General features: G+C 48.4%; 1 protein-coding gene across 8 annotated transcripts in view; it reads left to right on the forward strand.

Moving 5' to 3' along the window:
- The window catches only part of CUX2 (cut like homeobox 2), a 327,980-nt gene that overhangs the window by 187,009 nt on the left and 125,854 nt on the right, over nt 1-15,117 (forward strand). For 5 of the 8 annotated variants that reach the window (XM_037743460.1, XM_017542258.1, XM_037743455.1 and 2 more), the window contains exons 2-3: nt 2,806-2,916; nt 6,473-6,520. In XM_037743460.1, coding sequence (XP_037599388.1) covers nt 6,485-6,520 — 36 coding nt within the window. In that variant the 5' untranslated portion in view covers nt 2,806-2,916; nt 6,473-6,484. The remainder of the gene's footprint in view (nt 1-2,805; nt 2,917-6,472; nt 6,521-15,117) is intronic. The other 3 variants (XM_037743447.1, XM_037743463.1, XM_017542266.2) reach the window with 2 other exon arrangements.

The raw sequence follows: 15,117 nt of genomic DNA on the forward strand, positions 1-15,117 counted from the left end.
ATTTACATCCACCAGCACCCTGGGAGGTGCAGGTGGAGGGAATCAGGCATAATTGTCTGTGATGATACATCAGGTGGTTGGACTTATCCTGCTCTGTGATTTCCTTTCAGAAACTGGGCTGGATGTTTTTAATGAGGAGTCAAAGTCCAACCCCCACCAGGTATAGTGGTTGCTGTGTTGTGGGAAGGCACTGTGTCCCTGCAATAAGAACATAGTGTCAGACACACTATAATCCAAGATGGAGAGATGTAAACCCACGTCCCAGTTCTGTTTGTCGTGCAGCAATGGAAAAATCACATCTTTGTCTTCAAGAGAGGTGAAAAAAACTAGGAACTGGGAGCACACCGCTGCAACTCAAATTGACCATGGCACTCCAGTTTTTTTCTCTCCTGCCAAGTGAGATTCTGTGCACCTGGCAGCACCCACCAGTTGGGTTTTGTCTCCATTTGTGGATTGCTGCAAACACTGATCTCGCCTGTCACTGGATATTTCGGTTGTGGTCAGTTGTAGTTTCTTTATTGGAAGCTATGATTAGCTTTAAGTGATGATAAACCAGAATTCTCCCTTTTTGCTCATAACACCTGGTTCCACACCTGGCTTATCCCCACTGGGCTTTTAAACTGGAAGCCCCTGTGCACCTTCAAGTGGGAGTACCCCGTGCTTCTGCAAGAATTGGTTTCAGCACCTTGGAGAGCACCTGTTCCTGCACCTCTTTCCGGCCCCCCATAGAGACTAGGTCTCTCCTCCCTCTCCCTCCCTCCCTCCCCCCCCTTCTCTCTCTCCTCTCTCTCCTCTCTCCTCTCTCTCGTGCTGGAGTGCAGTGGCACCATCACAGCTCACTGCAGCCTTGACCTCCTGAGCTCAAGCAATCCTCCCACCTCAGCCTCCCAAGTAGCTGGGACTATAGGTGCAATGCCACCAAGCCCAGCTAATTGTTCTATTTTTTGTAGAGAGGAAGTCTCGCTGTGTTGCCCAGGCTGGTCTCAAACTCTGCGCCTCAAGTGATCCTCCCATCTTGACCTTCCAAAGTGCTGAGATTACAGGCCTGAGCCACCACACCTGGCCCTCGCCTGTATTTCAAAGCTACTTTGATGCCTCCACCTTCTACCTTCTAGTCTCATAATTTTACAAAGACGTTAGACGTTCTTCCAGAAATAGAAGTTCCTTCCTGAATTTCTACAAAGAAATCCATAGGCCAGGGACACTCGTCCCAGCTTGGAGTGCCAGGTTTATGGTGCTCTGGTGAGCTGCTATTTAGCAGATTTACCGACTCTCAGACATGATATAAGACAATTACCATGCATTTCGTCTCTTAGAGGGAAAAGGATTTGCAGTGGGTTAATAGTACTTTTATTTCATTATCTAATGGCAAAAGTGTTTCATTGTGTGTGCAAGATGAATGTGTATTAGCGATGACAAATAGGGTCTTTCAACACAGTGCTGGGCCTCATCATACATATGTTAGATTAAAGAGTTCACCCTAGAAATACACTCCCGCATCTGCGTGTGTGTTTTTAATAAATCTGATTGCAGAAATTTATTGCATCACCGGATTTAGGAAATTATGGGGCTTGATTGCCACAAATATAATCGGGTGATATATACAGAAATGCTCCTCGAGTTATGGTCCAGAAAAAAAGCCCATTTCGGATGGTGCAAGGAAGCAGCCAACCACGTAAACAGAGCATTTCTTGAATTATGCAAATGAAATCCATGACAACTCATGGTGAATTGTGCTCCCCTTGTGAAACTGCCACCATTAAAGTGAAGAAAGCTTCAAGAGGGGTGATCAAATATACATGCTCGACCAGCAGACATTGTCTGTGATGTGTGTGAGCCGGGGCATCCCCCCTTCCATCCCTCTCTCTTTTTCCCCTCGCTGATGCATCCTGTAAAAACCTGGTCTGATACCTTCCTTGCATATAAGCCGGCAAAGCGCCTTCCAATCCATTTCTTCTGAAGCCAGGAGCCTTCAATGAAATATTTCTTAGACTTGAAGTGAACCTTAAATGATTTACTGCGAGATACACAAAAGGTCAGCTTACTTCTTATTGGCACCTTCATTTTTCCAAAATCTACTGAAATTAAAAAGCCATCTATATCTTAAAAGGCGTATTTATGAACCTTTAAGTGTAAGTAAGTCATAGTTGGAGCCGTTCCCACCTCTGATATATGAAAGCTGTCGACAGCACTTTCTTCCACTATAATATGCCCATACAATATGCTGCACTTTACTATTTTGACATGGTTTGGAGATGTTTTCTGCAGTTACTGACAAGCTTATGCCATCACTCCTTTGGAAATTTAAGAGGTGGGCCAGGGGGTGGGGGGAAGAGATGGAAAAAAAAAAAAAAAAAAAAACAACCAACTCCACCCAACTTTATAGAAGATTATTGATCTGGCCTGACTTCGATGAGCAAAAAAACTGTCCTGGATTTTTTTCAGATTCATCCCAGTTTTATAAATTATTTATTTGTGCCAGGAGTCAATATCCTGCCTTTTCTCAGCTTTGTAAGTTAAGAAAAGTTGTTCAGAATGCTGTTTTGTACAACGGTTAAAAAGAAAAAAAAAAAATCTTTTTCTTTTCTCTCTCTCTCTCTTTTTTTTTTTTTTTTTTTCCAGAAGGAGCTTAATTCCGTCGCTTCTGAGCTNTTATTTGTGCCAGGAGTCAATATCCTGCCTTTTCTCAGCTTTGTAAGTTAAGAAAAGTTGTTCAGAATGCTGTTTTGTACAACGGTTAAAAAGAACTCCACACTGATCCTGACTTTTCTCTCTCTCTCTCTTTTTTTTTTTTAATTGTTCCAGAAGGAGCTTAATTCCGTCGCTTCTGAGCTGTCTGCACGGCAGGAGGAGAGTGAACATTCTCATAAACATTTAATTGAACTCCGCCGGGAATTTAAGAAAAATGTACCTGAGGTATGGTATATTTGCTGTTATAGAATTAACTCAGTAGGAATGCAAATTTCTCTCCGCTCAAACTATATTTTGAAAACTGTAGATGTAAGTGACTAACAAGAAAAGAAGCTAATTAGCCACAAAGAAAAATGACAACCCCCAACCTTACGGGGTTTCTTGGCCTAGCAGTGCTCAGCGGTGCTCAGCGGTGCTGACTGAAGGGAGGGCGGGGCGTTTCTCCGTCAATGTCATTGGTTTTCGAGGGCGCTGTGACACGTCCATTTACCCCCACATTCATATCTAAGTCAAATGCCTGGCCTTGCTGGCAAAGACAGTGTGCCTTAGAGTTCTTGATTTGATTTTGTTTTCCCGTTGGCGTCTGGAAGAAGACCGCGGCAACTCTAACACCCTCTCCGGGCCTGCCAGCGCTCATCACCTCTGAAACTCGCCTCCCACCGCCTGTGCGTGCACCCCGTTCTTTCCCTTCACCGCCTCCCTTGCAATCCCAGCAACCACCTATGCTTTTTCTAGCAGCCATTGCAGGGCGTTTGGAGGGGCGGGGCAGACAGAGAATGACCAGCCTCCAGCAAGGCAAGGGCCCCCCAAGGAACAGACAAGAACAGACAAGTTTCTGTTCTTTACTGGACCGAATGTGTGAATTCTTTTCTCTCCTGTCGCAGGCCCCCCATTGCTTCTCAAATTACAAAATGAATGATGAGAATAACTATAAATAGGGAAAATAAAGGCCTCTGACTCTATATGATAAGGATGTGACACATCAGAGCTGTGACAGGGAACAGACGTCAGGGATCTCTGAGGCCAGATCTCCCCAAAGCCAACTGTGTTTCGTTCTGGCCAGCAGAGGGTCAACATCAGTCCTTACCTGCTCAGGTGTGCTAGAGGAAGCGGGGACAGAGTTTGGCATTCAGATGGGAGACCTTGATCACCGGTTATGCTCTGCCTGTCTGATTCCGGGATTGGGGGCAGGGGGATCCTGTTGCCATCTCGCTGGTCAGGGAGGGGATCATGGGAAGATGAAGAAGAGGCAGACCCAGCCAGGAATCAGGCCACATGAGCACAGAGGGGAGAAACCTCAAGTCCACCTCAGCCTCTTAGCTGCAGAATCCTCTCACGCAAGTCATAAATGTCTTTGGTTCTTCAAGGCAAGAGAAGGGACTAGGATCTAGCTAGATCTGTCCGTGGAGCAAGTCTAGAAGGAAGAGAGTGTCTACATGGAGAAGCGGCGTGAATCTCAGGTCTGAAAGCCTCTCCCATGTTGCGGCTTCAGAAAAGCCAAGCCAGGCCTTTGGTTTGACTCCAAGAGCCAAGAAGGCATCAGTGAAGCCGAGAACCTTTCCTTCGCCTTTTCGAACAGAGTTCAGCTTGGTCTGGAAACTAATTTTTCTCCCCAGAATGAGAGTACCTTTGACTCCCCTTTGACTCCGGGAAGCAGAGTGGAATCGGCCCTACATCTTCACAGCCACACCTGCCCTCTCCCTGGTCAGCTTAGACCCTCTATCTCGTCCTCCTTCTCCTAGCCCAACTGACTTTCTTCTGGGGCCATGTGGGAGTCCCCAGGTGATGAGGGAAATCCAGGCCATGTTTTAAGCCTCTAAGTTCAGCTTACATAATTTTAATACTGCATAATTATGCAATTATGTAATTAGGAGGAATAAGTTTCCATTCCTATTATAGTGTGCCTCTGAAAATGCTCCTTTTTGGAGCCAGTCTCTCCTGATGGAGAAAGTCACGCGGAGGCTTTATTTAAGAGTTCCTCTGGCTGGTGCCCAGCTCACCTCCTGCTCGTGCCTGTGCTGGGCGTCCCCAGCCGTGAAGCAGACGAGGCGGCGTGCTTCTAGAAATGGGCAGCATTAGCATGAAGTCCCGCCAAACTCGTCCCTCAGAGTGCGGGGTTGTGAAAAGAGCCTGCCTGGGGAGTCCGGTGACCTGGGTTCAGATTCTAGCTGCGCCATTCATTCGCTGTATGACCTTGCTGGAGAGGTGGTTTCTGAGAGACCTCCTCAGAACTAATGTTTCCTAAACATGGACCAGAGGTCTCCCGCCAACACATTTGTATTTAGTCTGTAGAGTCTTTCGAACTTTATGGTGAGTTGCCAATATTTAGCATCTCAGGTGATTTCACCTAAAAATTGGATTTCCGGTGTCTTTTGAGAATATTTGGTAGATTGTGCAACCCAGAGGTTCCATGCTTCTGCTGCCATCATCACCTAGAGCAGAGCATATCACCCCATCGGTGGGGCTTGCATTGTCCCTGCCTCCCTCACAGCCACATCCTGCCTGGCCTGGTGGGCATTTGACTTCACCACCTGTGACCCAGATTCTCAGAAGCGTCCTCCTCCATGGCTCAGCCTCGCATGCATGGCCTCTAACGGTCAAGTCTACTAGGTTCACATTCGTGGCCTGTGTCTCCCCTGATGGTCCCCGACATACATCAGTCTGTCAATCAGCAACTTGGGAAAGCCCCAGGGATCCAGAATCAGGGACAGAAGCAACACAATGTTATTTGCATAATGAAGGGATTTATTCTTTACCTGCCCATAAGTCTTCTTCAGCCCATCTCTTCCTTTCCTGTGCTGTCTGTCCCCCCCCCACTTCCCACCCTGTCTAGCCCCTCAGTATCTCCCATGGGGATTACTGGTAACTGTGGCTGATTGTGGTGGGGGAGTCACACCAGTGGATCTTGCAGGAAACTGGAGGATTAAGGTTGGAGTCTCAGAACACGTGGTTCTTAAGGCTTCCCTCTTATAGGCCGGGCAGGAGAACACATAGGAGTTTGCCAGGCTAGCCCAAGCTGCTGAGAACCCCCAGGTCACTTATGAAAGCCAGGAAATTAGGGTCTGGAAATAGGAGGCTCGGGGTGGCCGGGACAAACTTCTCCTCTGAAGATAGCCAACGTCCGTAGAGTTCATCAAACGTCTGCAGAGCCCGTATGGGGTAGAAACTCAGCCTAGACTGCAGAAACTGCACGTTCTGGTGAGGAAGGAGAGGCAAGTACACAAGCGGCATTGCTAACATGCAAAAGGCAGTCTTTGCTGAAGAGGTGGCCACAGGCAGGGTTGCGGAGATCGTGCAACCTAAAAGAGGCAGCCCTGAGCAACACCTGGAAGGGCAGAGGTTTTTAAGGAAGGACTTTCATATAGTGCTGAGCATGGAGAATTGGGTTATCTCTCCAGCACCACCCCACCGCAAAGGGTGACCCAGGATGGACCACCTATCTCACAAGATATTTTGCGTAAAAGACCATTCTGTGATCAAATCCATTCGGGAAACACTGCTTCCTTTCTCTGTCTTCTGGAAATTCCCAACATGCATTATACGAAAGACTTCAGAAAGTCCTACAGGGAAGAAACTCCTTGGACTTGACATTTCCCAGCCAGGTGTGGCTTGGTGCCCCTGTGTGTGTGTGTGTGTGTCCCTTGTGAAATCCAATGGAGTTCAGGCCCCGAGGGACATGCTTGGGAAATGCTGAGCCAGGGACAGCAGCGAGCTATAAGCAGGGGCCACGGGGGCTTCCCACCTGGCACGGTAGTGAACTCTTCGCTGATCTCTTTTTCAGGAAATCAGAGAGATGGTGGCTCCTGTATTAAAAAGCTTCCAAGCCGAGGTAAGACCCAGGGCCCACAGCATGTCAGAAAAGCGCCCCCCTACCCGGCTCCCCGTGTTGTCCCACCTAGAGTTGCCCAAGGGGGCCAACAACCTCAAGAAGCTTTGGAGAAGCTTCCCTGCCCCCACTACAAACTCTGGGCCCTTCCCTCTGGTGTCCCATCCCAGCAGTGTGTAGTGATGAGACTTGGTTCTCTGTTCGGTTTGACGGAATTCAAGTGCGATCCCAAGAAATCTCCCTCTCCCCAGACTTTGCCCAATCCTACACTACACTGGCTCTGCTACATGTAAGGATCTGTGACTTTGGGCCGTACACAGTGGCTCATGCCTATGGTCCAAGCACTTTGGGAGGCTGAACTGGGAGGATCACTTCAGGCAATAGTTCAAGACTAGCCTAAGCAGCATAGAAAGACTCCATCTCTACAAAAAAATTAAAAATTAGCCAGGTATGGTCGTACGTGCCTATGGTCCCAGCTGTTCAGGAGGCTGAGGCAGGAGGATCACTTAAACCCAGTAAGTTGAGGCTGCAGTGAGCCATGATCACACCACTGCACACCACCCTGGGTGACAAAGCGAGACCCCATCTCTAAAACAATAAAAAATAAAATTTTAAAAAGATGTATGACCTTAAACAAACCTACCTCACCTTCCTGGCTTGGTTTCCTATTTTTAAAATCAGAGGTTGGTACTAGATGACCTTTGCCCTCTCTTGGCATTCTGCCCTCCTTTGATTCTCTAAGGTAGCCTTGCAGATAAGTCCACACAGTTACCAGCCCAACCAGAAATTCTTTGCACCAGCCCACTCTTTGAGTATAAAAGTAACAGTATCCGCATTCTTTCCTGCCAACCCGCTGAGCCCTAGTTCCTTTGCTGTCCTCAGTAAATCATTTCTCTTGCTTTTTGGAAGCCCTGTGATCAGGGCGAACCTCCCCCATTTCTCCTCTTTTGCTTGACTTCATAACCAAGAGTCTGAGAATGTCCACTTGTCTGGCTGGCACAGGAAGCAGGTCAAGAAAAGGCTGGAATCACATGGGTCCAGGAATTTCTAAAGCCTTTTATCTTGAGGAGGCTCTTCTCGGGCTTCCCTGGGCTCAGGCAGGACCCCAGAACGATTGACCGCGCTCGGAGCTCACCAGTGGGGATGCATTTTAAGCCTGTTTTCCACCAAGCGCCACATTACTTTAAATCTGTCTCTTTGGAACCACATAAGCGCATAAGGCAATATTAAAGTAAACAATAACTGGATTTACACAAATGTCGCTGATTTCCATATTTTTCATCCTTTCATTTTATTACCGAGTTGACTGATGTGCTTATTTATTTATAGGGCCATCCAGTATTGATTCATTTGGTTGCAAGGTGCCTGGGCTGGGAAGAAAAAACAAACAGAAAGACCAATAATGTTAGGGATGGGGTTTTCATGACTTTGTGTTACCAAAAAAAATAGAGGTTCCCATCTGCCAACTCCTAGTCCCAGGAGAACCGCTCAGCAAACAAGCTCCCTCTGGCAGCTGATCCCTCTGTCCAATCCAAAGACAGGCATTGAGATAGTCGTAGACAGCATCACTTTCCCAGCTGTTTCCTTGCTTGAGTTGGTGTGAACAGAGCTTCCCTTGGCCTCTTAAAGCCTCAGTTTTCCCTACCTGTTAAATGGGAGTATAAAGACATTGACAAGTCTTTTCATGTTGTTTTGAAGATTAACTGAGATCTAATGCAGGGAAAGGGTTTAATGTAACGTCTGACACACGAAGAGCTGTTAGGGGGTGAAGAGCACAGATGCTGGGGCCAGCCTGAGCTGGAATCCCACCTCTCCCACTTATTAGCTGTGTGACCTGAGGCGAGTTACCTAACCTCTTTGTGTGTGCCTCCGTTCCCTCATCTGTAAAATGGGATAATAATTATATATATTTCAGGCCAGGTGGTGGCTCACACCTGTAATCCCAGCACTTTGGGAGGCCGAGGCAGGCAGATCACTTCAGGTCAGGAGTTGGAGACCAGCCTGGCCAACATGGTGAAACCCCAACTCTACTAAAAATACAAAAATTAGCCAGGTATGGTGGTGGACACCTGTAATTCCAGTTACTTGGGAGGCTGAGGTAGGAGAATCACTTGAACCCAGGAGGGGAGGTTATGGTGAGCCGAGATCATGCCACTGCATTCCAGTCTGGGTGACAGAGCGAGACTCGTCTAAAAAAAAATTATACATATTTCATAGGGTGAGATTGAAAAAGAGCAAAATTAACACTGATGAGGTGCTTAAAATACTGCCTTGCGTATGAGAAGTCTTGGATATTTTATTATTCCTATGAGCAGTGACCTCCAATACAGGTTTACTGAATCTCTAGTATGACTGAGCTGCCATCTGCCACTTTCCTAAGTAGGTATTAAAAGCTTTTCATCTCAAAGAAGGGTTTGGAGGGGGAGTGGGCATGACTTCTGTTATCTTTTCAGAAGAAGAAACGTGAGATTTGGGTGATGATCAGGAGAAGACCCAATTGCAGCGTGGTAGAAAATATGCACATCTGACTCAGGCCTGGTCAAAACCTCAGCTCTGCTCCAAGACCAGCTGTGTGGCCTCAGGGAAGTGACTTAACCCCTCTGAACTTCAGTATTCCTCCTCTGGCAAATGAGGCTAACAATAAGGATTCAGAGGCTGGGTACAGTGGCTTATACCTGTAATCCCAGCACTTTGGGAGGCTAAGGTGGGAGGATTGCTTGGGGCCAGGAGTTCAAGACCAGCCTGGGCAATATAATGAGATCCCGTCTCTACAAAAAAAAAAAAAAAAAATTAATTACCTGGGCATGGTGGCTCGTGCCTATAGTCCCAGCTACTCAGGAGGCTGAGGTGGGAGGATCACTTGATCCCAGAAGTTCAAGGCTGCAGTGAGTTAAGATTATTACCACTTCTTTCTAGCCTGGGCAACAGAGCGAGACCTGGTCTCTTAAAAAAAAAAAAAAAAAAAAGGAAAAAGGATTCAAAAACTTCAGCAGCTTGGAGGCAGTCCCAGGGTCTGGCACACAGTTGTTACTCAATAAATATTGGGACAGAGAAAGTCTTAGGCCAAAAGGAAAGACAAAGCAGAATTCTCACTTTCGAAGCCCATGTAGTGCATTGAATAGACGCCACTTTAATAGCTGGGGACCTTAAAGAACTTTGTTAATTTTCTTAAGAGGGCTTTCCATCGTCCCTTTAATGTACCAAGAAGACTACATTTGTCTGGAATTTTATTCCCGAAACTCCTGCTTTTCTCGTGATCTATTGACTAAGCCATCGTGGCCTCTGTGTCCCTCCTTGTGCCTCAGGGGAGAGATGCCGCCAAAGGAAGGTATTAATAAAAAGCATCTTCTTCATCCAGAAAGAGCTGCACATGCACAGGCCGTTTATAATCCAAATTTGATTTTCATTTTAATTTTTTTAATGAGGCCTCATCCTTTATGCCGCTCTCCTCTCGCAATCCACCGGGCTCTGGGCTGGCGCTGCAATTCCCAAGTGGGTATTAATCACCTCCTGGAAATATTCCCTGGGGCAAACACCATCTCAAGTCACGTAAGCTAGCCCATAAAACGCCTGGGCTGAATATCACACTCGTCATTCCTTCTTCCCTAGTGCAAGCCTTTCCTTGAAATATGCCATGTTCCGTTTCATGGTATATACCATGAAATATACCGTATTCAATGAAATATACTATGTTATTCCTGAATTTTGCTTCACTAGCCCCAGTGCATTCAAAATCTGGGCATACTTCTTATCTTTGTATATTATGTATGTGTGGGTCTTTTCTTTCTGTGTCTGTGTGTGTGTGTGTGTGTGTGTGTGCGCGCGCGCGCGCGCACACACTCACGCACCAGTGGGAGGGGGCGGAGAGGAAGTGAATTTGCCCTGCTGTGAATCAAGGAAGCTTCTCTGTCTGCCTTGATTGCTTAAAGGACAGTTTTGATTTCTCCTGTTCAAGGAAACAAAGACAGCCGGAGAAGGTGGCTTAATGGAGACAGCTTGAAATGGCCAAAGTTTGAATATCCTTGCATACAGAGAAAAGAGCAAGACGAAAGCCTCGCTAATTATAAAAGTTGCTTTATGAAAGATAATTCAAAGCAATAATTTAGCAAACATAATCAAGTCGCACAGATGGGGTTGTTGATGGATGGATTGCAACATGCAATTAGCAGTTCTCGCAGTTACATATCATTAACCCTCCGAGCACAAAAATTATTTTCTCATTATTAGTTGAAAAGGTAAAATTAAGCTGACTAGACAGTAAAGGAACAAACTACAATTAATTACCTTCATTTATTACAGTCATTATTTTAAACTTATTTTTACTTGGAGGGAGACATGAAAACATCTAAATTAAAAGTTTTGTTATGCTAAATCAGAGGTGAAACTTTTCTGAAGAGCGTGTGCACTGGCCCAGCTTGAAAGACCGCATGGCCACTGCTGGGAGATTTTCTCTTTCTCTGCTGCCTTTTTCTTCCACCATAAAGGAGAAGTGGCCTATATGGTGGAGAACCTTTTGGGTTGGATTGGAACAGAGACATTCATCTGGACCTGATGGAAATATAGCAGTTTGGGGACCAAGTGGGCTGACCTGGCCTCTGATGCCCAGAAGGGATTAGACCCATCGTCTGGGCCCCACCCTACTACTGAATAAGGTGGGAGTCATGGGAAGCTTTAGAGCAGAGGAGGGACCAGCTCTAACTCAGGTTTTAACAGCATCCCTCTGGCCACTAATCAGAGGGGGCCCTGGCTTCTCAGATGACAGAGAGGAGAGACCTTACGTGACCTTGGTGAGTGACTTTATTTCTCTGAGCCACTGTTTCCTCATCTGTAAATAGGGTCAGCTCATAGGATTGCATGAGATTCAGTGACATTCTGTGTGTCAAGTGGCCACTGAGTCATTTATTCTCAACATGGTGGGCGTGTATGGTTGTGTGAGACTAAGGGCGTTCTCCCTCTAACCACTCAAGGTCTGGGGGAATTCATGTGGTGTGACCATCCCCTAGGAGCTTAGAGAGGCGCGTAAAGATGCATTAGATCATTAGTTGAGCCCATGTAATCATTCATTCGCCTCAACAAGCATTTATTGAATAGCTGCTGCATACTAGGCAGGGTTCTAGAGGCGAGCCCAGTGATGGTCACAACCCAGTGCTCACCTCGACCCCTCTTGGTATGAGGGAGAGCAAGCATTTTTGCAGTACCCAGAAGAAGGATTTCCCAAAGAAGACAAGGCCACCCTCCTATTGGCACCATGCAGGTCCACTTAAGAGATCCTTGTGGAGAACCTTCTGTGTCCCGGGCTCTGTGCAAGGGCTATTCCAGATCCAAAGATGGTAGGATACCATCCCTGCCCTCAAGGATGTCCCTAGGATTCCACAGGAAATCCTTTAAAGAAAGAAAAAGAAAAAAATATCTCTAGGAGCTGAGTCCTTGTGATTCTGAAATAATGTCCAGGAACCCAGGGCAGGCCGTCGGTTCCATCCCAGAGATTCCACTTGTTTGGTGAGCTTCACATTGACATTCTGCCCCCACGACAGCCACAGCAGTGTCTCCCATCCCACGCACATCTGCAGTGTGTCTGTCCCTGCACTTCCCCACCAAGAGATGGAGCCTGTCTCCAGTCTTTGAATCTGGGCCTGTGCCCACTTTGACCAGTAGAACATGGTGGAGGTGACACTGTGCCATTAACCAGTGTAGCCTTTAGCCTGCCTGCTGGCTCTTCCCCTGACCCCACCTCTCCAAACCCATCCTTTGTGTGAGAAGTGTAACTACCCAGAGACCACGCTGCTGTGAGATGCCCAGCCTGTGTGAAGAGGGCCTGGGCATGAGACTGCACATGGAGGAGAGGCCAGGAGCACCGAAGCACCAGACTGGAGTCAAGGGGCCATGCGGACATCCAACCCAGTCAAGCTGTCAAATGACTGTAGCCCCAGCTGCCCTCTGACTGTGACCACCTGGGAGACGAGAGAACCGCCCAGCTGAGCCCAGTCAACCCGCAGAACCATGAGAGACCCTAAGTTGTTTTGAACTATTAATACTACTACATTTTGGGGCAGCTGATTACACACTTAGCAGCAGTTGACCAGACCCCCAACGTACAGCATGCCGGTTCTCCTCTCCCCTCCTGACCACATCTCAGCTCTCTTCTCCCTCCTCTCCCCTCCTTTCTTCTTCCACCTATTTCTCCCTTTTCTTCCCATTCCCTGGCCCCTCTCCCTCAGCCTTTTGGCAGATTTTCACTTAGTTAAAAACGTCCCCCAGCACCAAGGTCTTGAGCCCCTGTCTCTGTGCAGAGCACAGCACTCTGCCCTCCCAGTTCTAGAGCGGCAGTGACAGGTACTTCTAGGGGAGCCGTCCCTGCCGCGGTGCAGAAGCCAGGGCACGTGGAATGCATGCAGGCCCATCGGCCTCAGGCCTGGCCTTGCCCTCCAGGTGCCCTGGCTGCCTTCCAGGGTCCCAGCTGAGGGATGGCAGCAGTCCTCAGGCTTTGGCCTCCTCTCCTTCGGATTTCTTCTGGTGGGATTAGGACACATCTCTGAGACCCCAGAGGTGATGGGGACAGCAGACTCACCAGAAGTTGGTATGTTGAGGAGCAGAGAGTTTGTGTTGGAACAGGATTTGCAAGAATGCTAGAGATGGGGTCTTGCTGCCTCCCCTGTGAGTGGGTTAGGTGGCAAAGTGAGACCCGGTGCCCAACGTGGCAGCTCCCAGCCTCGGTGGGTGTTTGTTGGATGAGTGAATGATTCGCTCAGTCAGTCAACAAATAGAGATGTATTTAATGTAACCTTAGTTGCATCAGTTACCCTTGACCATGCCATCTGTGAAATGGGTGCTGAGACTTTGCCAGCCTGATTCACATGGGTTTCAGGGGTACCTTCCCTGGCTGGAGATGCCATGGTTCGAGGCATTCCAGACCCTTCCCTGCAGGACTCACCCTGACAAAAGTGCCAAACAGTCCACCCCAAGTCCCGTCACTTCCAGGTGGGCAGAAAGCTGGGATGTCCCTCTGCCCCCATCCACCTGCTGGGGTCCTGGTGGTTGATCAGACCCAGACCAGATCAACAGTGACTGGGGAGAGAGCAAAGGCCGGGGGCCCACAGTGCCCGCTCCTGGTCACTCAGCATCGCCCCATCGTCATTAATGAGTAGCCTTGCTGGGCACTGACCACAGCCCCTGACTACTGAAGTGGCTTTAGCCACACACCTACTATGTGCTTCCCGCTTTCTAATGATGCCAGTTATCCCGGGGAGAAAGCAGAGGCTCAGAGATCATCGTACCATATGGTGCCCAAGTCAGTACCTAAGGCAGAGAGAGAGACCAGGGGGCATGAGAATTCAGACCTGGGAGGTTGAAGGGGCTTCACACCCTGTGGGATGAAGAAAGTTCTGAAGGTGGCAATTCAAGGCCAGGGGGCCCTCTGCCATCCGACCCGCCTGCCTCTCCCCTCAGCCAGTAGACTCCTTGGCTCGTTCCCACCTCGGGGTGTCGGTGCTGCCGTGCCCTCTGCCTTGAATGCTCTTCCCTGCACTGTCTCTTTGCTGGATGAACTCCTTTCAGCTGTCAGGTCCTGGGGGAGCAGGGAACCCTCCCTGACCACCCTGGGCCTCCATCAAGCCTGGAGCCCCTGGCATTCACATCATCTGTCTTTACACATTTGCCTAAAGCTAATGGCTTGAGAGTACCGTAAGGACTTTGACTGCAACTCTGAATAAGATGGGAGTCACAGGAGGCTTTAGAGCAGGGGAGGGACCAGCTCTGACTCAGATTTTAACAGGATCCCCCTGGCCGCTAATCAGATAACATGGGGACCCTGGCCTCTCAGAGATGGCCGAGAGGAGAGCCCATTGACCCATCCTCCCTGCTCCAGGCCAAGATGCTTTCAGAGACACTGAGGATTTTCTGCTTTTCCTGCCAAGACAATTGTGGGTGGGGAAGGGGTGTCCTAACCTAGGAGAAGACCCTCCTAGTAGGTCAGTACCTGTGCTTGCAGCTTAAGAGGGGAGTGGAGGGTGTCCTCGCAGCTGAGATCACCTGAGATGTGTGCGTCCCTCTCTGCCCTGGCCCCCGGCCCCCACCCAGCCCCATGTGCTGCGTCGTCCTCTGGTTCTTGTGCCCCCCTTCTGTTCCACGTCTGCCTACAAACTCTTGCTCTTCCGTTTGAGCTGAAATTTAATTACAGGGCTGCTTTTTTTTTTAACCTTTTAACATTATTTGCTCTTCCAGCTGTCTTTGGTGGCATAATTCTCTCACTCCCTAAACTACCCTTTTCCCTGACGCTCCCGGCACTGGTATGACCGTCCCTTTACAAACAGGGCTCTCTTAGAGCCACAACAGATGTTAAGATTCGTGCAGTTCTGACAGCAGGGGAGGCCAGGGAACAGTGGCCTTGCTGGCTGCTGGGACCACCCTAGGGGATAAGCAGTGGGGGCAGGTGTGGGCTTAGGGGCCAAATTGGCTTGGGCTTACATTTTAGCTCATCCACTTCCTGGCTATGTGACCTTAGGCAAGGCACATAACCTCTCTGGGTTTCACTTTCCTCTGCTTTTACTTTTCTTTTTTTTTTTACTTTTGAGATAGAGTTGCTCTGTCACCCAGGCCAGAGT

Source organism: Cebus imitator, unplaced genomic scaffold (genome assembly GCF_001604975.1).
Source record: "Cebus imitator isolate Cc_AM_T3 unplaced genomic scaffold, Cebus_imitator-1.0 Scaffold8, whole genome shotgun sequence".
Taxonomy (NCBI): domain Eukaryota; kingdom Metazoa; phylum Chordata; class Mammalia; order Primates; family Cebidae; genus Cebus; species Cebus imitator.